Below are 26352 nucleotides of genomic sequence, written 5' to 3' on the forward strand. Positions count from 1 at the left end.
TAATAAGTACAATGGTACTACGCTCACACTAAATACCGTATTTGCTCGATTATAAGACGACCCCCCAAAATCTGAATATTAACTTAGGAAAAAAAGAAAAAACCTGAATATAAGACGACCCTAAAGGAAAAAAGTTTTACCAGTAAATGTTAATTTATGTAAACTATTTTTTTTAATAAAAGCTATGATTGAGAAAAATATTTTTTTTGTTTTTATTTCCTTGTATTTTCCAACCTGTCCCCCAGTTACGCAGATCTGCCCCCAGGCTTGCCACACCAATATGGCACTGTGGCCCATGATATGCCTTTTAACCCTCTATATACCACTGTGCCCCATGGTATGCCTTTTGACCCCCTATGTGCCACTCTGCCTCCAGAAATGCCTTATACCCCTATATCCCATTCTGGCATTTAGGGGGTTAAAATGCATATTATGGGGCAGAGTGGCATATAGGGAGGTATGAGGCATTTCAGGAGGCAGAGTGGCATTAAGGGAGTTAAAAGGCATTGTATAGAGCACTCTGCCTCCAGAAATGCCTTATACCCCTATATGCCACTCTGGCATTTAGGGGGTTAAAAGGCATATTATGGGGCAGAGTGGCATATAGGGAGGTATGAGGCATTTCAGGAGGCAGAGTGCTCTATTAAATGCCCCCTTAACGCCACTCTGCCTCCTGAAATGCCTTATACCTCCCTATATGCCACTCTGCCCCATAATATGCCTTTTAACCCCTCAGAACTCTGATTTCTGACAGTCGGGGAAGGTATGCGCGACGGACGCAGACAACCCCCGCTGCTAGCCACACCTCCTTCCGGCTGCAGCAGACGTTGTCTACGCGGATCGCGTAGACGTCAACCCGCTGCCCCGGCAATACAGCAGGAAGCACCGGTAAGTGGGGGGGGGGGTGTTAAATGCAAATACGTTAGTAGTAAGGAGTATGTAGACATACGTAAGCACAATTCACAAATGTTCTGTCTGGTGCATGTTAAGGTCCGTAAGTTACTTAAGTGATAAAATTAAAAGGTTCATCTTTTTTTTAAGTTGTTGACAGATGTGTTGTAGGAGAGAGTTCCAGAAATATGCAAAACTGAGCGAGAAGGTCTTTATTTAAGATGGAGCAATAGGTGTTGAAGGAGCAAAAGATACATCCACTATGGATGTGATGTAGAGGGTGTGTAGGTATATGGTGGGATGCCAGTAATCAAATATAGGATAATATAAGTGCTTAAGAAAGTGAGGATTTTGAAGGTAATTTGATGTTCTAGAGTGTGTTCTAGAGGAAAGTAATCTGGTGGCAAACTTGAGAACGTTGTAAAGGAGAGATATACAAAGTAGGAAGATCAGTGAGCAAGAAGTTACACTAGTCTAGACAATATAGAATGAACGAGAGTATAATAGTGAAAGAGGAATTGGCATTCCTTAGTGATATTTCAAAGAAAGCAGTGACATATTTTATCTAATTCCTTAATCTAGGTAGTAATAGAGAGAAGTGAACGCCAAGTCACCCTTAAGCAATGTGCAGTTGCCACAGGATAGTAAAGCCATCCACAGTAAGATTGAGCGAGGTATTGACTCGATACGATGATGTATGATTAATCATATCATACACATCACAGAAGCCATGAGTGAGTCTTAACCTGAATGCCAAGAGAATGTAGGACCTGGGAGAGGAAGGTGAGATCACAGCTATCAAATGCTTTAGACAGATCAAAAAGGATGAGAAGAAACAGACACTCTGGATTTTGACATATGGAGATTATTTAATACTTTAGTAAGGAAGAGCATATTGAATTTAGAAGGGGATTGATCAAATTTAAGAAGGTGAGTAGGCAATGGTACACAATTCCAGCCCATGAGGGCTGCAAGCAGGCTACCATTTTAGATATTCCAGCTTGAGTACAGATATCTCAATTAAAAGTTCATTTAATGACTGGCAGGAATATTTAGCATTTAGACAGGCTAAACCAAATCATCAAAGTAACAAAGCATACATGACACCTCTCTTGCAACTCTGGCACACCTGCTTTTGTGGGTAAACAAAAATGGATATTGAGATCTCTATATTTAACATATTGCTTCAATATTTTTCTTTGCTCCTCTAAAATCTACTTTGCAAATACTAAAATTACAAATACAGCCTGCAAAATTTTTAATGTATCATAAAATAAAATGAGATTCATATCCTGCAGTGCTTCCATCTGAATTCACTTTAGACTGCCATCATTTCTACAGCGTGGAGATGTAAACTGACTTTTTGCAGAGCACAGGATGCGTCCCACTTTATTTAATTTAGATCTCAAAATAATGTAAAGGCACAACATGCAGGCAGTATAACCTGCTAATGGGTTTAGCCATCAAAATGCTACCGGTCAAAATTGTGTTTCAGCTATTATCTCCTTCAAGGCAGGGAGCCTCTGGCAGTGCAGCAGTTGCTGGAGTATGACTTTTGGCAAACCTAGCAAGCTATCTTGACAAACATTAAAGATTAGGGAACACTCTGTTATTGCAGCTTGAGCCATCGGGAATCCTGACTATTTGTGGATCATACTGTACTCTGAAAATAAATACATCCTTGGAAACACTTGCTTTGCTCAAGACGTGCTAGTGATGAGAGTTTTGCCTGGTCTGATGACATATAGATGAAGGATTGGTGCTTAAATGTGTTGACTTAAATGTGTCAACTTCTGCCCCTAACACTTGGTCCTTGGGCAGATGCCTTGGTTTTCCTGCCTTAAAGACAGCCCTGGAGTGCTGACCACACTGGTCCAGGTCAGAAGAGCCCTTTCTAAACAATTTTGAACCAGTACAGGGAGAGAGGAATGAAGCAGCATTAAATTAAGCAACCCAGTGGAACCTAGGTGTCTTGCACGATGTCTAAGCAGCCAGACTCAAAGCTGCAGGAGAGGTAAGGTGGTGTGGACTGGAGAGAGGGTTTGTATGTATGTATGTATGTATGTGAGCATGAATGTCTATGTATGAGTGTATGTGAGCATGGATGTCTATAAGTGTATGCAACCATGAATGTGTATGTACAAGTGTGTGTTAGCATGAATGTGTATGTACAGGTGTGTGTGAGCATGGATGTCTATGTATAAGTGTATGTGAGCATGAATGTTTATATATAAGTGAGTGTTAACATGTACGTGTGGGTGAAAGAGTTTGTATGTACAAGCACGAATGTGTAAGTGTTTGTGTGTTAGCATAGCTGTGTACGTGTAAGTGTGTGAGCATAGATGTGTAAGTGTTTGTGTGTGAGCATAGATGTGTAAGTGGTATGAGATGGACTGTATGTTAGCATGAGTGTGTAAATGTGTGTGTTAACATGGATGTGTATGTGTTTGTGTTTTAGAATGAGCATGTACATGTGTGTTAGTGAGTATGAGTAAGTGAATGTATAAGCATGTGTATATGTGAAAGCATGTGTAAATTTGTCTAAGGGTGTTTACATGTGTGCCAGAGTGTATGTTGGAGGGGGGGACAAGAAGCAAAGAGGGCAATGGGGGGCAATGATTGAACAGATCAGCAGTATATATATATATATATATATATATATATATATAATGATAACTGTATATATATAAAGTGTACTTTAGTTGAGTTTCTATTTGTGAAGAACCATGTCTGATCTTCACGGTTATTATTATTATATTTATGTGTACCTTGTTTGAATGTGGCTGCAGCTCCAAGCCTTCAAAGAGACAATCCTATAATCTGGCTGGGCTCTTAATCAGCCAGCACAGCCCTGTCTGCCCAGACGGCACCCGCACTACAGGGGGGCAAAACACAGGTGGGGGAAACCCATTGTATTCCTTAATCTCCTCACCTGATACATCCCCTGTATACTGATGGGATTTGTGATGGGATGTGGCTGATGGGATTGGGGGTTGGGTTCGGTGCACAGTAAATGGAGATTGAAGTTCTGTGTGTTTGTAATAAAAGAGAGTTCTGTTTCAACCTCAAAGCATGAAGTCCTGTCTCATGATTGAGGGAAGTGCTGGTCTGTGACTGCTTTCTTCGGACAGCCACAGCGTGTCCGCTTACCGGGAGAGGGAAGGAGCTGACGGGCGGATGTGTCTAGTCGAGGGGCACAGCTCGATCCGTCACATTGGTGGCAAGCGGTGGGACGTACTCCTTCCAGACCAGAGCGGACCAAAGCAACTAGCCGCAGAACAAAGTTGTACCCTGGCGAGCAAGAGCCAAATGGATCCACAGATGGAGTGGATTGAACAGTCACCGGGATGGGGGGTGACTTGGAGGGGAGTCGAGACCCTCGAATCGGAGACTCCAGTATGGGAGTTTGAGAGACGAACCCGAGCCCGGCTCGTGAGATGGAGAGCGGCCCTAGAAAAGTGGAGCGCCCACCAAGGTACACATCTGCCCACCCTAGAACAACAAGTCAGGGACCAGGTGAATAGGAGGCTCTACTTGTTTGGGGGACCTGCGTCTGCAGGTGAGGTTGCGGAGCTAGAGAGGCTGGTCCGACAGGAGATTGGGCTCGAAGAGGAGTACCGAGCCGTATACTGGGAAGCCCGAGGCCCGCAGCGAAAATCCAGAAAGCCCCATTCTCCGGAAGGGATGGATGTTGGAGGGCCTGGCCTGTTGTGGGAGGCATTCGAGGAAAGGGATGACTTTGGCAATGGCAACATGGACCGATGGTGGGACATTAGTGACAAGCCCTGGAGAGCCCTGCCGCCCACTGCAACAAGTGAACTCAGTCAAGACCTTGAGGGACTAGTAGACAGAGAATGGTGCCTTGAAGCAGAATACTTGGCGCTGTTCGAGGGGCGCTACGCCCTGCAGTATCAGCCCACAGATGTCACAGAGCGAGCTCCGGAGGCCGCTCACTGTAATTGGCAAGCCTCTGGAGTTGAAGGTTCAGCCACTCTGCCCCTGGTACTGCAGCCAGAGCCCGAAGAGGTGAAAGTGGGCAATCACTTTTGTGAGGAAGTCTTCCGGGGGATGATGGACCACATGCAGTCGCCGGAATTTGAGGCAGCGGTCTATGGGTCTCCACTAGAGGCGGCAGAAGCGCCGACAACAGGGAAGAGGGACACTGTTCTCTGCTCAGCACCATGCGCCCCTCCTACTCCGGCTGAAGCGCCGGCAGCGGGGCAGAGTGCCACTGGCCTCTTAGTAAATTGGCCAAAGAATCATCGTAGAGGAAAATACTGTTTACACATAGACACTTTATCTACTTATATAAAAGGCATGGAGCCGTTCTGAGTGCCATGGACACAGTGACGATGGGTGCTTTCAATACTGAGATAGTTAGCCGGAGGGAAGAACAGAGCGCCAGCCAATTCATACTGATTTGCTTAGATATGGAAGCTATGGAACCTATTGGCATTTTAACGATGGCTAAATCCGCTGGTATATATATATATATATATATATACACATATAATATATAGGTCTTCAGGGACAATAGTTCAGACCTGAATTGATGTCCTTGATGAAGATCCACTCCCTAGTCGAAACATTGGGCATGTTTTGCTTATTTATCTATGCTTGATCAATAAATTATTTTCTCTGATTGCGCACATAGTTGTATATTTTTATTAGTTGCTTTTTGGGGGATTTTATGGGTTAATAAACTCATTTAGTTTTTGGTGTATATATGATTATACATTATATTATTATTATGTATTATACATGCTCACAAAGGTATTCCACAGGCCTGTGCAACCACTAAACCCACTGTGGTGTGCAGGATTCACATATTCTGCCTGCTTCACTTTCCTGGCACCTAGGGTGCGCTCGTTCTGAAAGGAAATGACTTATTTTCATTAGTTACATAAAAAAGCATAGTCCCCTAAATAAATAAAAACTATGAAGAGAAGGATGTTATATTTAAAAAAACACTCAAACATTCTCATCGGTTTGGCGCTGAAGTGGAAAATCTATTTTTGAGGATATGCAAGACAGTGTTCTGACCACATGTATTATATTACTCCCTGCACAGGAAATCACAGCTCTATTTAGACAACTCTTTAAGAAATACTGCTACTATTACCAATTTATTTCAGACCACAAGTCCATTAAGCAACTTTGGCAGGGTGAGCTGATTGAGTGTAGGCTTACATGGCACCCACGTCAAAATGGCACATGTCCCAGTAAACATCTGTAAAGTTTCTAATCCAAGAACATCATTTTTATTTCAAATCTGTGACATAATGATATGGCAGGCATGTTTATAGGTTGTTTGGTTCCCTCAAGTAAATCAGTTGATACCCCAAATGTTGTTTACAAAGAGATTGTTGATATATAAGAATTATCATCCGGTCCTCTTGTCCATTTCTTCTTGTTAATGACAAATAATAAAACAGAAAATAAGCAAAATAATGTAATGACCACATTTTTATGAACTTGTCTGGCACTTTATCTTATTCAAGGGTGAACTGGCCTGGGGGGGTGGGGTGGCCAGAGGAGCGATTCTCTAAAGATGGGCTGTTTAGTGGCTCCGTGGGGTCACGGTATGGCAAGAGAATTCGTTTTTTTTTTTATATTTTAATTATTTATTTCAGGCTGGCAATTTTAAAGAGAAATGTCTGCTTTCCGATACTAAACAAGCCAGTGCTGATAAAGACAGACACAGCACATTTAAGTAAATATAAATTGGATTGATTTATTAATCTCTAACCCACAAAAAAGTGCTTCAGTAGACAAATCTGTTAGATACAGTATGCTTTTTAGGCTAGATTCCACAGGCAGACTTAAAATTGCTCACTTTGCTTTGCGTTTTTAGAGGCATAAAGCATCTCTTGTAGTAATTAATTTTTAATCCACTAGCACAGGCACAACTAGACTGGGACTGTATTAAAAATACATTCGTTTAAACCATTTTATTAGCAGGAGGCATTTGAACAAAAGAACGAGAGACTATTTAAAACAGATGAGCCTTAAATAACAATGTTTTTGACAGAAGCAGAGAGGATGTCCGATTAAAATCAAAATTGATATTTACATTATTAAACGATAACCATCTTATTCACATTATAAACGATCTAAGTAAGGCTAAGGCTTGGGTACCCTACTTGTTCATAGCCACAAACTAAAATGTATGACAAGAAACGAGATGATATCAAGGAATAATAGTAGATAACAAACACATATTAGTATGTTCTAATGTACGTAAGCATGTGTGTGTTATTTACAAGTTGCACTTTTGTATTTGAGATTACAAAATAGGCATTGGTGGGGTCTTCCCAAAGCTGCCCACTTGGATCTCTCCCTCTTCTACCCCCCATCTGAGTTGAAAATGAGGATGGAGACGCACCATGTAAAATCAGATAGGACTCTGATGTAGTGGCGGACTAAGCAATACATGGCCATATAGTTTGACGGAATGCTCGATATTTATGTTTTTTAAATAGTATTTGATGGGTGTGCTCTGATCTCTTGCTTTGTTATGTGTACATGTTGGTCATTTCAGCAGCACCCCAGAATCTGAATGTGTATGTTTTTTATGGTCTGCTACCCTTTCTGGTTTAAAGTAAACTTTAGTTTTGTCTGGATTATCACATATAATGTTATTTTATTTCATTTATTAAAATAAATGGATATTTTTGCATTAATTTATTTTTTTCTATTTTTATTTTAAGATAAATGGTTTTTTTTAAAAAGAATGTGTTCCAGTCCAGTGCCTTTAAATATATTTGATTAAATTCAATCCAATTTTATGAGATAAGTAGCCATAATATAAAAGTGGACACAGCCTAATGTGTCATGACCCTGAGATACTTTTACGATGAAACGTGTTGGTTTGTTGTTTGGGCCTGCGAGGACATCATACTTTGGTTTGTTGTTTGGGCCTGTGAAGATGCCATAGCTTGCTCACATCAGCAAGTTCTTGTGTTCGCACTAATAGCGCTATTCAACCCCCCGCCATGTAGACTCCAAAGGTCCGTTGGCTGCCTATTGGTGCACCTTGCTGTCGATGTTCTTTATGTGTGCATTTACCGTCATTAAACAGCTTGGAGCTACACTGTATCTGTTATTTAAATTGGATATATTGTTTTCTTCAAGGCATACACATGTTCCTCCATGGGTACTTCTGGAGCCCAGTTTGTGAATTTATATAGTTATTCATATATCTTATACCTATTTGGACTTTATTACACAATTTCATATTGCAATTGATATATTATGGCAAATCGCAGAGTTCAGAGCACTTAACTGTTCCTACACAGAGACTCCCACCTGACCCAGTACCCGCAACGTTTTCACTAATTGATTGGGAAACTAAAATACCAGTCCAAGGGGAAGCGGTAGATATAATCAATATTTTATGAAGTCATTTGACATTCTTCCTCATAGAGGAGTCATAAACAAATTGCAATGTTTGGGTTTGGATTCTGAATGGATTAAGGAACAGCTGAATGACAGGAGACAGAAGGTTTTAATTAATGGTGAATATTCAGAAGAAGGTCTTGTTCCTTGTGGAGTACCTCAGGGATCTCTTCTAGGGCCCATTCTTTTTAATATTTATATAAGAGATGTTAGAAAGAAAAATAAAATGTAATGAGATTATAAGACAAATAGCTAATAAGTAAATTAGAAGAAGTTGTAGCCCAAGGTTGATAAATGTAAATATAAAGTATTGGGGGACAGTGTTGTCACCTCAAAAACAACAAACATTTCCATGTCTGGAACCTGCATTGAAAGCTGCTTGTATACTATGACTAGAAACCACCCAGGAAGAAATTGCCCCTTAGCCCCTGGGCCAACTCACCCCTGAAAGTACAAGAAGGAATTATATTTCAAAGTAAGGGAGGTATTAGAACAAAAGGTCATAGACGCTTAGATGTTATGTAAGGAAGTTTTAGTTTGCTGAGAGGGTTTTAAATAAGTGTAACAGTGTTCAACATATAAGAAAAAAATGGCAGACTGGATGGGCCAAATGATTTTGTCAGTAATTTATTCTGTTTTTCGAAGGTTTTATGTATCAACAACACAACAATATATATATATATATAAAAAAAAAAAGCTCAGGCAGTGTTGCTGAAGTGCCTCGATATTCAGCAACACAAAAAAAAAGTCTGGGGCTCTGTTAGATCACTCCTACGAGTGTTTCAAAACGCCACCTGTTAGAGACATGCTGCCTCTAACAAGATGGCGGTGCCCATTCAAAATAAAAGAGTTCCCAGAGGGTCTCTTAACTGGTACTGCAGCCAACCATGCAGGTCAATGGAGCCCAGCTCACTAATCACTATGTGATCAGTAAAACAAAATTAAAAAAATATTAAAAACTTACAAACATTATAAACATGTGTGCACCTAACTACTGCTATATGCAATGCAAGTCTTGTCTTTATGGAAGATGAACTCTAGATAATAGAAGATAAAGCAGCACATTACAAAGCCTCTCTTTTCAAAAGCCGTTAACAGATTAACCCTTTACTAAGGGAAAATACTGTCCTGTTCTATTTATACCTGCACAGAAACAAAAGAACAGAACGCAATTTGAAACCAGTCCTAATAGGAACAGAGTTGACAATCTATGTAATCGAGAAAGTGAGAAAATTATATGTTTAGGACTAAACTAAAGAGGTACTTTAGCAGATTCTCAAAAATAAAAAAAAGGTAGAAATTTTTTTATATATATATCAAGCCGCACTAGGGAAAAATTATTTTTCATCCCTTATTTTTGGTTTGCATAGTTAGGTATGCTAGTTATGTGTTAAACGTTTGATATGTTATTTCCACATTGAATTTTCAGTTTCTCTTGAAAACAGAACAACGCACTCCAAATATCCTGCTAACAAAGAATGACCTTGTTATACCTCTGGGAAATTCACTTTTTTAAATTACTAGAACAAAAACATTTTCATTCAAATAGTTGGAAACGTTGCAGTAAGCTGTAATGTCCGATTATTACTCTGATTGCAACCTTGGTGTGCAAAGAACTGTGAAACAATGCGGTGCACTTCTCCCTGAAGGCAAGAGTAACAGTGGCAGAGAAATTGCTTATTTAAATTAGAATAGACTAAGTTCAATAAAGCGTTTGGTAGATGATAGGAAAGTGGCAATGGTGGATTAGACTAGCTGTGTAAATATAAAAAGTAGTCCTGTCCAACACATATTTGCCAAAAGTGACTGCTTAGAAATGTCATAAAAGTGCTATTCTCCCAAACCCCCAAAAAACTGCATCCCACTTTTGTAGGAGCTCATAGTGATCCACAATAAACTGTTTAACTTTATTATTATTATTATTATTATCTTTTATTTATATAGCGCCAACAGTTTACGCAGCGCTTAATACAATACATAAATTCAAGGGATATGACAAGACAAGAATTGACAGACTAAGACAAACCGATACATTTGGTGGAGAGAGCCCTGCTCGCAAGCTTACAATCTAGAGGGAAAATGGGGTGATAAACATAAGGCATAGAGAAAGGGTGAGAGGTATTGTGGGGGTATCAATGACAAGGATGTTCTAGCAGCTAAGATGGTATGCTTCTCTGAAGAAGTGGGTTTTTAGATGTTTCTTGAATGTCGGGAGGGAGGGTGAATTCTGAAGGTTCCTTGGGAGCAGATTCCAGAGATATGGGGCAGCTCGAGTGAAATCTTGTAGACGGTGATGAGTGAGGAGGAGAGCCTTAGCCCATGGGAGGAACGTAGGGATCGAGTAGGAGAGTATTTGCTAATGAGGTCAGAAATGTACGGAGGAGCGGTATTGTGGATGGCCTTATATGTCAGTACCAGGATCTTAAATTTAATTCTAAAGGTAATCGGAAGCCAGTGGAGGGTTTCACAGAGGGGGGAAGCAGAAGAGGAGCGACGTGCAAGGAAGATGAGCCTAGCAGCGGCATTAAGGATAGACTGTAGTGGAGAGAGTCGAGACAGTGGAATGCCAACCAGAAGAGTGTTGCAGTAGTCAAGACGGGAAATGATAAGTGAATGAACCAGAGTTTTTGTGGATTCTTGGGTGAGGAATGGGCGGATACGAGAGATGTTTTTTAGGTGCAGGCGGCAGGATCTGGCGAGGGACTGAATGTGAGGGATGAAGAAGAGGTTTGAGTCAAGGATGACCCCAAGGCATCGGGCCTGGTTAGTAGGAGAGATTGTTGTGTTGTTAATGGTGATAGAGAATTCAGGTAGTGGAGTGGAGATGGAGGGAGGGAAGATAATGAGTTCCGTTTTAGAAAGATTAAGTTTCAGGTAGTGTTGTGACATCCATGAAGAAATAGTAGACAAGCAGCTGGTGATCCGGGACATGAGAGATGGAGAGAGATCAGGAGAAGACAGGTAGATTTGGGTATCATCTGCATATAGATGATACTGGAGGCCAAATGAGTTGATTAGTTTGCCAAGAGAGGAAGTATAAAGAGAGAACAGCAGAGGGCCAAGGACTGAACCTTGGGGGACACCAACAACCGAAAGTGGAAGGGGCGAAGATGTGTTGCCTGAGAAGTTGACAGAGAAGGAACGGTTAGACAGATATGAGGAGATCCAGGAGAGAGCTGTATCTCGAATGCCCATAGAAGCAAGTGAGTCAAGAAGAAGGTGGTGATCAACAGTATCGAAAGCAGCAGAGAGATCCAGTAGAATTAGAATAGAGTAGTGACCTTTAGCTTTGGCAGAGAGCAAGTCATTGGAGACTTTTGTTAGAGCTGTTTCAGTAGAGTGAAGGGGTTTGAAACCAGACTGTAGAGGGTCAAGGAGGGAATTAGAGGAGAGGAAGTTAGTGAGGCGATTGTACACAATCCGTTCAAGCAGCTTTTTAATTAGTTTTGTTATTACCTTATTATTCAGTTCTTGTTAACTAACTTACCTAACCAGCTAACATTAGTTCATGAGGTCATCTAAAAAGTAGGGATGCACCAAAATGAAAATTCTAAACCGAAACCAAAAATTCAGGACGAAACTGAAACCAAAAATGACCCCCTGTCACACACTGGGTAAGCAGGTTAGCGAGGGGCGTCGGTGCAGGGATAGTGTTGTCTGTACACTGCGATTCATGGTGCAAGGTAGACAAGCACACAGCAGACAGAAGAGCAGGACTGGAACTGGCAAGGCTGATGCTGAAATAGAAGCCCACCGGCAGGGCACACGACAGGAAGCCCACTGGCAGGGCACACGACAGGAGCAATACAGGATCAGGTACAAAAGGAAGCCAGGAACAGGGCCAGGGCAAAACAGTCCTATTACTACAATGCCCAGATTGCAGGAAGCTACAGCCCTTTATACTGCAGGGCAGCAGGTAACAAGGCCAGGTGGCAACAATAGGAGGAGAGCAGAAACATAGGCAGAGCGGCCACTAGAGGCTAAACTAGAAACAGTCCAAAAACATGAATGCATAATACAGGAGCGAGGAAACCAGGGCAGAATGTCACACCCCCACAATATTTAAAAAAATGATACCATGTATATGAAATATATATATATATATATATATATATATATGTATACAATATTAATATATTTGATTGCTAAGAGAAATATCACATTCCTGTCATACCCAGGCAACCAGTAAATGCTTGAATTTGGGTATACCTGGGCATGATAGGAGTATGGTTGCTCTTAGCAATCATATATATTTAATATAGCAATCACACTCCTATCATGCACAATACATGCTGAAACCTGGCTAGCTGCCCCCTTGTGTATTGATGCTACCCTGCAGGATGGGGTCTGTACATCACTTACAGGCTCCCTGTGCCATGCCCCCCCTGCCTCACTTACACATCCATTCTGTCACACACACACATATATATATATATATATATATATATATATATATAACCAAGTAACCCCCTTCGAGCTATTTAAAATGTAGTAAGGTTTGCAGTGTGGTCATGCCACCTTGTTTTCAATCCCCTATTAACTAGACTTGTGCAAAGAAACCAAAAACAACTTGGACACATTTTTTGTTTCCTGCCCTTTCGGGATGAAAATCAGAGGGTATTTTACATTAGTAAACAATTTGTTTTCACTAACCTTCATTCACTCGCTCTCTCACACTCTTATTCACTTTACGCTCTGAATGTCTCACTGCCTTCTCTGCTGAAAAGAGTGTGAGAGTGCGTGAGAGTGAATGAACTAGTGTAATGTAAATGAAAATTCAGAGCTCTTTGCTTTCTTTTCGTTCGTTTCCTTGAAGGGGTCCCTCCTAGTTTTCAGAGATTTGTGTGAATTGATAAAATTGGCAAATTTATTATTTATTATATAAATATTTTTTTTATTATTTGATACCTGTTTGTATGCTAAATTTTTTGGTTCTTAATAGGTTTGGCCTATTAATAGTCTATAAGCAGGCCCGGACTGGCCATCGGGCACACCGGGCATTTGCCCGGTGGGCCCGGGGCAGGGCCGGATTGATTTAGGGACTAATGGAGCTGCAGCTCCAGGCCCCTACCTTAAAATAGGCCCAGTCAGGACCGGACTGACTGGGCCTATGCGGTCGTCCTTAATGCAGGGCAAAAGGGGCACTTGCCCCTTAAGCCCGCAGCAACTGCGATCGGGCCCGCAACTCTAGCTTACCTGGCAGACGCACGTGAGCAGCGTCTCTTCTACCGCCAGGGGGACGCAGGAATCCAACAGAACCATGTGACGTACGTCACGTACGTCATATGACCCTGCTGTGCGTCTGCTTCCCCTGTGCAGATCTGCAGAAGTCTGCGAGCGGCGCGTACATCATTAGTTCAGGTAAGGGGGTGAGGGAGGCTGTATGGAGTACGTAAGATTGAATGAAAGAATGAATTAATGAGTACATGTGAAGGAGTGAGTGAATAAATGTTTGGGAATGAGTATATGTAAATGAGTATCTGAATGAGGGAATTAATGAGTATCTGAATGAGGGAATTAATGAGTATCAATGTATGAATTTATATCTGAATGAGTGAATGATTATCTGTGAATTAGTGAATAAATATTTTTGAAAGAGTGAATGAATATTTGTGTGTGATAGCATGGATGTGTAAGGGGGGGCAAAGATGCAACAGGCAGGCTGTTTTGGTGGCAAAGATGCCACAGGCAGGCTGTTTTGGTGGTAAAGTTGCCACAGGCAAGCTGTTTTGGGGGCAAAGATGCCACAGGCAGGCCATCCGAGTGAAACCGTCCGTGGAAACCCTCTGGTGTGACAGAGCCTGTCCAGGTGTTTGTGATTGGGTGTCAGTGTAGCAGAGCCTGTCCTGGTGTGTGTTTGTGTATGGGTGTCGGTGTGACAGAGCCTGTCCTGGTGTGTTTGGGTGTCGGTGTGCCTGTCCAGAGCCTGTCCTGGTGTGTGTGCCTGGGTGTCTGTGTGGCAGAGCATGTCCTGATGTGTGTGTCTGGGTGTCAGTGTGGCAGAGCCTGTCCTAGTGTGTGTGTGTTCGGTTGTCAGTGTGGCAGAGCCTGTCCTGGGGCGTGTGTTTGGGTGTTGGTGTGGCAGAGCCTGTCCTGGTGTGTTTGAACACAGAAAAGAACCCCAGCACTCCAATCAGCTTCCAATCCTTAGGTCACTTTATTCAAAGAAAGCAAAACAAAAAAGCAACGTTTTGGCCAAACGTTGCTATTTTTGTTATGCTTTCCGTTTTTGTTTTGCCCTTTTTTCCTGCTAGCTCCCAGCTTCCTGGGAGTTGAGTGCTGAACCATTTCTTCTTTTTTTAACTGTCCTGGTGTGTGTGTGTTTGGATGTTGGTGTGGCAGAGCCTGTCCTGGTGTGTGTGTTTTGATGTCGGTGTGGCAGAGCCTGTCCTGGTGTGTGTTTGGGTGTTGGTGTGGCAGAGCCTGTCCTGGTGTGTGTGTCTGGCTGTCGGTGTGGAAAAGCCTGTCCTGGTGTGTGTGTTTGCTTATCTGTTTCCTTAATTTACAGTAGGAACTATTTCATTTTTACTTATCCAGAGATAAAATGCCCTCCTGAATTTGTAGTGACTTCAGGGGACAAAACATTCAAGGCCCTGAAATCATTTAGTGGAAAAGATAAGGTATCGTGTTATTTACTCTATAATATTTTTTTAAAGGATTAGTTGTACTAAATTGTGGCTTCAGGCTTCCCATGTTGAATGACCAAGTATTATGTATATGTATGTACATTTATGTTTTTTCATAAAAATGGTCTGCTCAGTCTGAAATGCCCGGGCCTATTTTTTGGCCTAGTCCGGGCCTGTCTATAAGGCACCAGTAAGTAACTGTTCAATGAAATAGAAGGTACATCAAATGATGGAGACATAATTTCTAATGATGTGGTTCAGGTTGTTTCCTAGCCTGAGGCAGCAAAATGTAATCCCTAGTTTCCCCTAAGTAATAAGATAATACACAAATACAAGCTTGTGGCTTGGCTAAGAACTAGGGGCAATGCCATAAGTGAAACATACTATAAAAAATCCATTTAATAATTTATCCTGGTAGGGAAAGATGATACGGTCTCTACTATGTTCATGGTAATGCTTAAAACCATACCACAAGAGAACAGAGCACAACTGAAAATTGGATGGTACTTAAAACACACTCAAGCAATAAAATATTACCCAATGTGTTTGTGTAGTATAGAGCTTTTTATACTGGCTCTATACCATAAACTCCAATATGTTAAATTTTGCGAAACTCGTTCAGAACACGCGTGCCCTTTTGACCTTCTGATCAAAGAAATGTGATGAGTAGTGATCGGTGAGCAAACATGCATAATTAACACCAACTATTTCCAAGTACCATCCAAATGTACTGATTGATCATCAGGGGATCTACTTAAATCCTCAGTTTTAGAAAAGCCAAAATAAGCAAATACTGTTACAGTATTATTAGTATTTATTGATTTATATAGCAACATCATATTCCGCAGCACTGTACAGTGATATAAATGTCAAAGAGCGTTGCTAAGCACATGAAGTCTCCAAGCGCTGCTAAATGCTCTTAGTGACCTTACTAATAAATGCATGTTACCTAGAGGACCACCTTCAAGAGAAAGAAAGCTGATTTGTTTTCACCAATGGTTTTATTATTGACTAAAGGTACTTACCTGCCATTACATATACGGCATTCCTCCAAGCTTCTTGGACTGGACATCTAGGTATAGCCTTGGATGTTTGGGGGATGGGGCATGGATTCAGTGCCAAGGCATCTGCCAGCTGCATTCGTGCACACATGGGAACAGGAGCAAATTTTAGGAACCGATAAATGACATGCATATATCCATCAGAAGTACACGCTTACACTTTTATAGCTTGCAGCTGCATGTATTCAGCAGGTGCTTGAATACTAAAGGATAGGCTTAGCAAAAGTACAGGTACATAGGAAATGCATTTCCCTTCTGCAATCCTGGAACTTTTTTTTTTAAATTCACCCATACAGAGTAGCAGCACCATTCAGCCTAGGATTGGAGTATGGTTGTCGCTTTGCAAAGCCATTTACTGGGCAGTCTTGTTGTAGCCAGGAAGTGGTTTTATAATTGACGACGAAAGGGTTTTTGTTCATTAGAGAGAATGGAACCACAGAAAAAGAAATGAAAGACGAGTGAGAAGAGAAAGGTAGACAAGAGAAAAGAAGAGATAAAAAAAAGAAAGTAGATGAAAGAGAGACACACATGCCCCCCATGCAACTAGCTTAGACCGCATGAAGGCTCAGTCTATCTTTGGGGCAGCTCGCACACAGCTCGGCTCCACTTCTGTTTGGAAAATATGATGGAAACAGCTACCAGCCCAGACTTACAAAGGTAAGTCCAGAACTTGTGACACAAATCTTTATTCCTGAAATGTTCTGGTCAAACCAGGATGGGTGCAAGAGAGCCTGCCAGTAGTATGCCCAGGAATCATATTTAAAGGGGTAGGAAAGAAAACCACAGAAAAAGTCAGGGGACCATCATGTAAAGGAAATGTTCCGACAAAGCTGCGTCAGGCTTAGATAACTGAATGTATCGATCTAATCAAATAATATAAATCTTGTCAAGATAATGGAAGCAGAGATAATGCTTCTGTCCTTGTGCATCTACACAGATAAATGGAGACACATGGCTATATACACCCAAATTAATTGAGATATTCCCAGATATGCACACAGACTCCCATACATCCCATAAATCCAAGCTTCTACCCGAAAAGGATGTATTTTCGTGTAGGGGCAGGCTCCTGGCTGGAGGATCCTGGCACATTGGACTTTCCTTTTAAGCAGAGGGCCATGGCTTTCACTCTTACAAACTGCAGTATGTGACAACTAAAGGAGCTGTCACAGGACCAGAACCCAGGAGCACACACCACAGGAGTTATTCACCCTGATTAACCTACCCAAGGGTTGAGCTCAAACATAGGGGACCACAGACTTCGACGAGCCCAATAGTGTGGAGTCTCAGGTAGAGGCAAATACATAAAGAGCTGAGTTGTAGCTAGTAAAGCACTTGCCAGATTCCTGTACAGAATCAAACAGGCCAGGAGTTATACACAACTTCTGGATTCAGATTTGCCAGGAAACAGGAGCAAGAACACCAAAACTTTCAGACAATCATAGGACCACACCAGGTTGCCTGTATACTGCAGGCCTGCTGTGCAGTGGAGGCAAATATATGAGTTACATCATAGCAAGTGCCTCTATTGCCCCATTGTGAATCTGCACCTGGTGTACAGAACAGAAAATATCGTACACATAAGTGAATGAGTAGTTATAACCATCCCTGAGAACTTGTGGCCTGCGACTACCCAGAGCCTACCCTTGCAGTCCTCCTGGCGTTGTGATGTTGGAGGGCATTTCCACTGATGTCGGGGGGGCTTTCCCACCAACATCAGAGGGTATTCCGAGTGACACCCCACTGGGTGTGGAGTGGAGCGTGTCAAAACCCGCCAAACCTGGAGAGTTCTCCATGCCAAACCTGGAGAGTTCCCAGGTATGGATATCACTAGCCTTTATCAATATTAAAAATATATTTTGTACTATTTTATACTGGCATTATTTTAGTTGAACATTTATTAAAGTAACAGATAGGTTTTGTGCCCTTTATTAACATGAAATAACTTTAAGATGGCCAGCAAACACTAAAGGAGATTTTTTTGTCCCCTAGACTAGACTGTTAGCTACACAGTAATTATGTACCAGAATTATTTTCACAGTAAAAAGCCCTGTTTTTTTCACGATTTAGTAAATCAATTAAGACAAATTCAGAATAATGTACATAATAACTTAAAAACATAATTTCTATGTTGCGTTCTTTGTGACTCAGCTTTCAGGCTCTTTATTAAATCAATTATTCTATAAATGTATAGATTATTCCCAAGAACAGCATGTATAATTACGCTTAGTCTCTTTACCTAAAAAAATTATAATAATAGAATAAATAAACAGATGCTTTTGTTAAGATATTAAATATTTGTAGAAAACTTAAAAAACAGAAAGAGCACCTATGTCCTTTATCTACTGAATATCCAATAGCAAACCAATAACATTTACCGATCAATCGATATTGATTTTTGACACAGAAGACTAAAATAAAAGTACAAGCCCAGCAAAAGCTAAATTAACAAGCACCAAGTCAATTTGGAGTACAGCATAGCCTACATGTATTTGGTTGAAAACACGCTAAAATGATTTGCCAGCTTTTTTCTCCAATACAATCTATATAGATGGATAGACCTCTGGGGAAAATACCATGGAGTGTCTACGTTGGGTTTAAGCTTCCAAAATGTGACTATTTACAATGCTTGTGCCAGCAGAATTGCAAGAAAAGGTATAGATCAATAAAAATTGTGTTTATTGCTTATTTTACCCACATTTTTTCTTTGCTTTCCTCTGAAGGTTTAATTTACATAAAAACAACGTAGAACTTTTAAGAAGCTTCTTCAATTTATATGGCAACAGCCTATCAGTGCCTGATTTCATGACAACTACATGTTCCCAACAAAAAATTTCAGCTGTACTAGAAATCATTTTTCTCGTTCAGCTTTTAAAAGTTCACTAGAGATCTAGAGCATTAACAGATGTAAAGCTAATTTCTCTTTTGAGTTATACATTTGGTGAATACCTTCTAGATCAATGTATTGATTGTTTACATCCTCTACAGTCACACCATAAACCATTGAGGATACAATAGATCAGTTGTTTACGAGTGGGGAAAGTAATATCATGTTTTATAGTAATATTCAACAGAATACTATACCATAGGGGATGTCACATATATATGTGTTAAATATGTTCATTGCTTATTAAAGCAGTAAGGGAGACATGTTTTATTCTATTTTTTTATTCTATATATTTCCATACAGATATATCTGTTTAGATATTTTTGTATCAATAGAACAATGACAATTTCCATATACATACAATTAAGATTTATATATATATATATATATATATATATATATATATATTCACATTAATATATATATACATATACAAATGTATATATAGAGAGAGAGAGCACTGCAACTGCACAAACTAACCCTTAATTAACAATTTGAGTTATTGAATTTGATTGTAAAAAATTGTAAAAGACACCACCAAGATACAAGGTTAGTAACCCCAAAGTTAGATGTTTAAATAAAAATTAAAAACATCAAGCATAGCAGCAGTGATCTTAACGCAGCATTATATTATAAGTTCCCCAAAGTGTTCCCAGTTAAAGAGAAAGCTGGCCACCATATCCCAAAAAGACCAGAGAGGTCATATAGGGGATTACTCACTAAACGGTGGGTTGAGGGAGAATTGCATTGATGCATTATTGATGGTCAACACAACCTTCACTCCAGGTGAGACTCATGAAGATGCCATATTACAGCTCAAATGAATAATCCGACTCAATGTGTAGTGAATATACACCATAGCGAAAGAATGTTCTGCAAACCAGTACATTAGCATCAGTCGTTTCAAAGATAGCAACCATCAACATTTCACAGCAAAGCAACACAAAATACAAAACATCACCAAAACAGCTTTACCTGCGTGAAGAGAGCCAGTGGCGAGCCTCACAAGATATTGTATAAACTTCAGTATCTCCCTTTTGCAGCGCTTTCTGCAGGTACTCATTTTATGGAGCACGGGACTTTAGGTTCAGGATGAAATTTCTTGGCTTTGTTTTATTTTCAAAATGAATGATCAATCACTTCAAATATTCCTTAAAAATGTTGGGGGTTTCTTTAATCAATGCAGAGGATGACAAATAAGTATTCCACATATAGCCAAGCAGCAGAGGTTAGCAGCTATGTGCTGATGATGAGAATACGGTCGACTGCAGGCTTTAAGTTCTACGGTGACATAATGCAGGCAAGCCTGTCCGGTGATGCACGTGTAGTTAACTGGATATGCTACAAGAGAGATTCACATGCACAGTGTTTTCTCTATCAAATACAACCTCACTGGCTTTTTTAGTCTAGAGGAGGAGTTTGTACTTTGAACCTAGCGTACTTGAGAAATCCAGACTGCGAACACCATATGATTAATGTATTTGTTCATTGATGGGTTTTCTTGCAAATAAATAAAGATCGAGGAGAATAGATGCGAGCCAATATTTCCTCGAGACGTAGGCTTTTCAGGGCAAACGTGCAAACTTCAGCCAAGGCCGTGTTCCATAAAACAACCAAAATCAATTTCTTGAGTTTGTAATTCCTGCCCATGTTTTGGATTTTAACTGGAATACATTGTGAGTATTATAATGAAACAGAAATTAAAGGTTGATTAGGAAGTACTGAGGAAATATTATTGGCTTGACATATAGTTTAACCCTCCAAAGATCAACAGAGTTTCAACATATTGATTTCCAATATGTTGCGTGTCCCCAGAGCTCATTAGCGTACACAGCCTGCCCTCGGCACTGATTAATATACAAAGAAAAACATTTGGCTTTTGCTTAACTTAAACTGATTAGAATTTAAAGGTAGGGGTTTCTAACACCTCTCCTAGGTCTTCACACAGCATCCATTCCCTCTTCCTTGAAGTGTCTCGAACACACTTTTTGAATGCCTATCTCATCACTTAGGAACATAAGACAAACAAGATCACCTAGTTTGTGAAAACACACGTTATTCTTCATGCAGACACAACATTGCTAATGGTGTACAGAATTTTGGTAAATACGGCAATCCATACGAAGCCACGAAAAGGAATGCCAGACCTCCCATGAATTAAACGGAAAAAAAAAATTGAGGGAGAGGATGTCACGGAAAGTTCCGTCATTTTGCCCTAACTTGAACTCAGGGTAATATGGCAGCGCTTCCGGTGATGTCCTCTCCCCGGTGTCAGGACCCGGGCCAGCAGTTGCAGGGGATACCAGGGGCTCTATCTGTACCCCTTGATGCATCATAACTGGTAGGTAGGTACAGACAGGGACACAACAGACAGAAAAGCAGGACTGGAATTGAAGAATAAAGGGGAACTGTAGCGAGGACAGGGGAACTGTAACAAGGACAGGGGTACTCAGAATGGCAGGGCACACGGCATGGAAGCCCTCAGGCAGGGCACACAGCTTGGAAGCCCTCAAGCAAGGCACACGGCATGGAAGCCCTCAAGCAGGGCACATGGCATGGAAGCCCTCAAGCAGGGCACACGGCATGGAAGCCCTCATGCAGGGCACACGGCATGGAAGCCCTCATGCAGGGCACACGGCATGGAAGCCCTCATGCAGGGCACACGGCTTGAAAACGGCTGGACAGGTAGGTAAGTCTGGGACACGCCAGGGTCTGGTACACAAATCATAGCCAAGGTCATACACAGGAGATCAGAATAAAGTACACAGAGCTTTAGCTGCGAGCAGACTAACAGGAACCCAACCCAAACAATGCAAAGCCCCAGACTGAAGGGCAGAGCAGGTGTAAAAGGCCAGGGCTAAACTCAGGTAATGTGGCTCAGCTGTCCCAAGAAATTAGAAAGGGGGTGCTGCTGAGAGGGAAGGGTGGCCACTAGTGGCTGCAGGTAGACATGACAATGTTATGATTATTACAGAGTCCAGGCTGGTAGGGTGGAACCCTGACACCCAGGGAGAGGATGTCACTAAAAGTGCTGTCATTGTGCCCATAACATGAACTCAGGGCAATATGGTGGCACATTTTGACCCATTGTCTAGTGGACAATTTAATGATGTTCTATGGGCCTACACAAACCTTGCCACTAGTGTCCTTGCATGGGCACTTTGCCTATCCCTGTTATTTGGTATTTGGTCAACTTAGACACATGTATTTCTAGTAAAGATAATATTGGTTAGTTGGGCAGAGGAAGGTGAGTCAATGTTTTATAGAAGCAGTTGGCAAGGACCATTTTGGAGACAAGTGGATGGTATTAAACAATCTGGTCAAACCTAAAAAAAAATCATATAACCAGATTTATCCCTCTGAGTCTTAAATCATTAAGTTTGGGAAATAGCTCACTGGTTCCTGATATATAGTTATTAATATTTCCTAACTCATTTAAAAGAATGCTAATCATGGAAACCAAACATGGTCCCGATGGGGTTAGCAACTCTGACACTTCTCATGTTCTATGATTGGTTTATTGATCAACTAAGCTATGTTGTAAAAAATAAAATAAAAAAATCTTACAATGATTAAAAAAAATGCAGAATCCATCCATTGTTTAATAATATTGTATTTTTTAAATCCCCAACTCACACACCACTTGCGTATACAAGTTGTATATTCCATTGCCATTTTGGTGATAAAGTCTAACATATTTACTACAGCCAAATTGACTGGGTACTCTAGAGAAGGCTTGGTGAACCTTGACCCTAACCTCATCCCCTTCATAATATAAAAAGTGTGGTTCAACATAAATAGCAATCTCTATACTGTATGCACAGGGAACTCCAATACATTCCACTACAACTTTAGTCATGTGCACTAGCAGCAACTTGCAAGCAGTTTGAATGGTAATTAATATTCAAATAGTTTTTTGTAAGTTGTAGCGCACAAACAGCTTCAAGTTAACCCTTGTTAATATGTAAATAGCTTTACATAGACTTAAAGTGCAAATTAAAGACATTCAATTTTACTTAAATAAAACTTGACCAATAATTTGACTGTTGACTCTTCTTTTATACTACTTAATGCAACATTTATTTCTTTTGTCAATTTACGTACAGGAAAATCTAAACCTATAGCCATAGCTTCTCAAATGTTTTGTACTTTAGCCTTGATTTAGAATCAATAAGAGGCCAACAGTTTTATCTTAACGATAGCTGACTTTCTGTATTTTTAATATAAGACTAAGTTGACAATACCGCCAATTAATTAAATGTAACACTGTGATGTTGTAAAGCACACTTCATGCTAATTACCCCTTTTATATTTGGGAAAAATAACCCAAACAGGTAGAAGTGTTTAATAATAAGCATCTCCAATCATTACACAAAACAGTATGTTTTATGTTGGGTTTAATCATTCATATCCTGCTAGAATAAGCTGTAAATTATTCACTGCTAAACAAGTCTAATTATATTAACTGATCCTATCACATAGCTGTTAATGTGAAGCATGTAAAACACCTCTCATGTTACAATGTCGGTTCACCAAATAAACTTTACAAAAAAAGAAGCATAAGTGTACTCGTTTGTTGGATCGCTATACAGTCGACAGTGGAAGCACATGGGCATTTACATCAGTGTTGTGGGCAGAGTGTCCCAGTTCCCATAGAAAACCCGTGGGGTGAACTGAAGAGGAGAGTCCACCAGTGTCGAAATTTGAAGGATCTAGAGAGATTCTGTATGGCTGAATGGTCTCATGTCCCTTGCCTTATATTATCCAACCCCATCAGGCATTATAGGAGAAGACTCAGAGCTGTTATCTTGGCAAAGAGAGGTAGCACAAAGTATTGGCTATAAGGGTGGCAATAATTGTGCTGCACATATTTCTATTTTTTTGGATGAACCTATGTTGTTTTTGTGTATTGTTTAAAGAAAAGAACAATAAAGACAATTTTTCACAGCCCTATTTGCTCATATTTCCCAAGGGTGCCAATATTTGTGGAGGGCACTGTATATACGGTATATATATTTAAAAAAGCTGTTAATATGGAGCTAGTAGGCGGGTAGGCCAACTTGCAAGCACCACTGGCCGAAATGAGCTAAGTGGAAACGCAGACACTTGGGAAGGAGCGATGGCACGAGAGCCCAGGTAATGAGTGGTTGGTAAGAGTCCAGAGGTCAGAAGGCAGGCAGCAAAAGCATAGACGATACAAGCCAGGGGTCAGCAGGCAGACAGCAGACAGGATAAATGATACTCCTAACACCTGTGTCACACCAACTTAAACCATTACAATTACCCCTTGCACCTTCATGGCAAGAGGTGTTACAGATGGTGTGCATGAGCAACAGCCTCCCCTCTCTCAGCCTCCCCAATCCAGCCATAACAGAGTGCCGCACAAGTAGAGGAGGCAACAGAGTCCCGCATCAGCACAGTGCGACACTGGATTGGGCCGTGGGGGCCTCGAGGTAAGTCCTGACAGTTTGTCCCTACCATATACTGTATACGGTAACCTAGGCAGATTTATATAGATCTGACAACTCTAAACAACAGCCACACAAACTGTCTTGAAATAATATATGAACAATACTTTATAGCTTATGATGGCTCAGCTGTTAAAGTTCACTTAATTAGACTGTAATTTTATAAAAACAGGCTGTCAGGAATATAGAAAACAATGCAAAGTAGTCCGTTTCTAAGTGCTGAATTGTGCTAAAAAAATAAATCAATTGCCTGCTATACAGTCATCAGCAAACATTGGCCAGAATCTTAGTAATCCCTCCCCAAGGATAGATCTTATATTTCCCCTAGTTTGCATGCTTATAAGAGAACACAAAAATAGTCATACAATTACCTGTTCCCCTGTAACCAAATGTGCAAATCAGCCACCATAGATTACTTCCTAAATGGGTGGCCTTTGTGAAGGTGAGATAAGAGCTCTTTGTGATGATCGCTGAAATAGCGAGGCCAAGGTGTAAACACAAGAAACTCTGCCAGAAGAGGTAAGGACCACCACAGTCATCAAGCGATAGTGTATTAATCATTGCAGTAGATTTCCCTAGCCTGACCCTAGTGAAGGGTCCATCAAACGGTAGAGAAGAGAGGCATCTGTGGTGATCTACAGACAAGTGACCTTGGAGTGATTTACAGCATTCAGGAAAGACACAATTATATTGTCAACACCATAGACAGCTATCACCTCCAGATAACAATTTTACAAATCCTAAATAGAAGATAGCGCTGCTTAGAGATGAATTAAGGGCCCAGCAGCAGGATTATGTTGATTTAAGAGAAGAGACTGGGGAGTCAGTATCCTGGGTTAGAGCTAACGGGTTAAAATAAGTACTCCAGGAGCATCCCTAGTGTCTATGACATTCATGTTCATCGTTGAATTGCAACTTGAATATACTCTTACCCATTTTGGATTTTTCTCATCCTGTCCTATTGAGGGAACCACTTGTATACCTCCATGTTCACAACAGGTGTATTCATCACAGTGTAGGTATTGTACTCATTCCAAAATCAGTGGTGCATTTACAACAGTTTACCTATTGATCTATGTGATCCTCCTCTAACTATCTTATACAGAGAGACACAAGCATCTAATTTCACTAGATGAACAGCATCAAACCTCATACAATACTAGCACTTCCGGGAAGGACTTCAATAACAATAATACGGCTTAATGTTGTTCATATGTATTACCTTCAAAATTTCCAATGATGAATCTTTCGAGTGGCGGCTCACTCAATTATCCTACAGTGGATACAACAAAAGGGGGTTTGTTTGAGAATAACATCAAGACAGAAATCATAATATTTTTTTAATAATTATATCAATATATAATGAAATCAAGCCAGCTTTCAAAAGATAGGAGGCATGACAGCGGACAACGTATGTATATTTAGCTTGTGACAAATTTTGGAAAATAGCCCAAAAGCTCCACACCAAATAAAATATATGTTAAAAAAACTCTTCTTAAAGAAAAAGGCTATTTATTTCATACTTCTTAGTCGGTGTCTCCCAACGTATTCTTTTGAACATCTGTGGATTACATTTTTACACTGAAGCTTCAAGTAGATTATATTCGTCAATTTCTACGAACCCCGAAAACAAGGCCAGACCACCATGAATTGGACAAACAACACTCAGAATTTTTTGCCGAAATTCCTGGGTCCACATTAACTCACACACTCACTCTCTCACACTCTTTAAATGTTTCCCTACACTATCTGCCGACCACTTCCACCAACCACTTCTGCTTCCACATCTTCTTTGTCTTTTCTATTTTCTATCTTCTCCTTTCTCTTCTCTATTCTTCAATATTCAATCCTTTATCTGGTATCTCCTTTCTTCGTCTCCATCTCCGCAGACATAACCCAGCAACTTCTGCCAAAATGGCGGCGCTGCGTTACCATCCTTCCCAATCCTCTAAGAGGACGTCACCAAACGCGCCAACTAAGGGCAATATGGCTGCGCTTGAGGCGATATCCTCTCCCGATCC

At 40.7% G+C, this 26352-nt stretch overlaps 1 protein-coding gene across 1 annotated transcript in view; it reads right to left on the bottom strand.

Annotated features, from left to right (window-relative positions):
* LOC149281321 (Kv channel-interacting protein 4-like) overlaps positions 1-19926 on the bottom strand; it is a 156255-nt gene extending 136329 nt beyond the window's left edge. The window contains exon 1 of the mRNA XM_089499410.1: positions 19839-19926. Within this exon, the coding sequence (XP_089355536.1) occupies positions 19839-19926 (88 nt within the window). The remainder of the gene's footprint in view (positions 1-19838) is intronic.
* Positions 19927-26352: the final 6426 nt, after the last annotated feature.

This window comes from Sceloporus occidentalis, unplaced genomic scaffold (assembly GCF_023333645.1).
Source record: "Sceloporus occidentalis isolate IW3139 unplaced genomic scaffold, rSceOcc1.0.p SCAF_135, whole genome shotgun sequence".
NCBI lineage: Eukaryota > Metazoa > Chordata > Lepidosauria > Squamata > Phrynosomatidae > Sceloporus > Sceloporus occidentalis.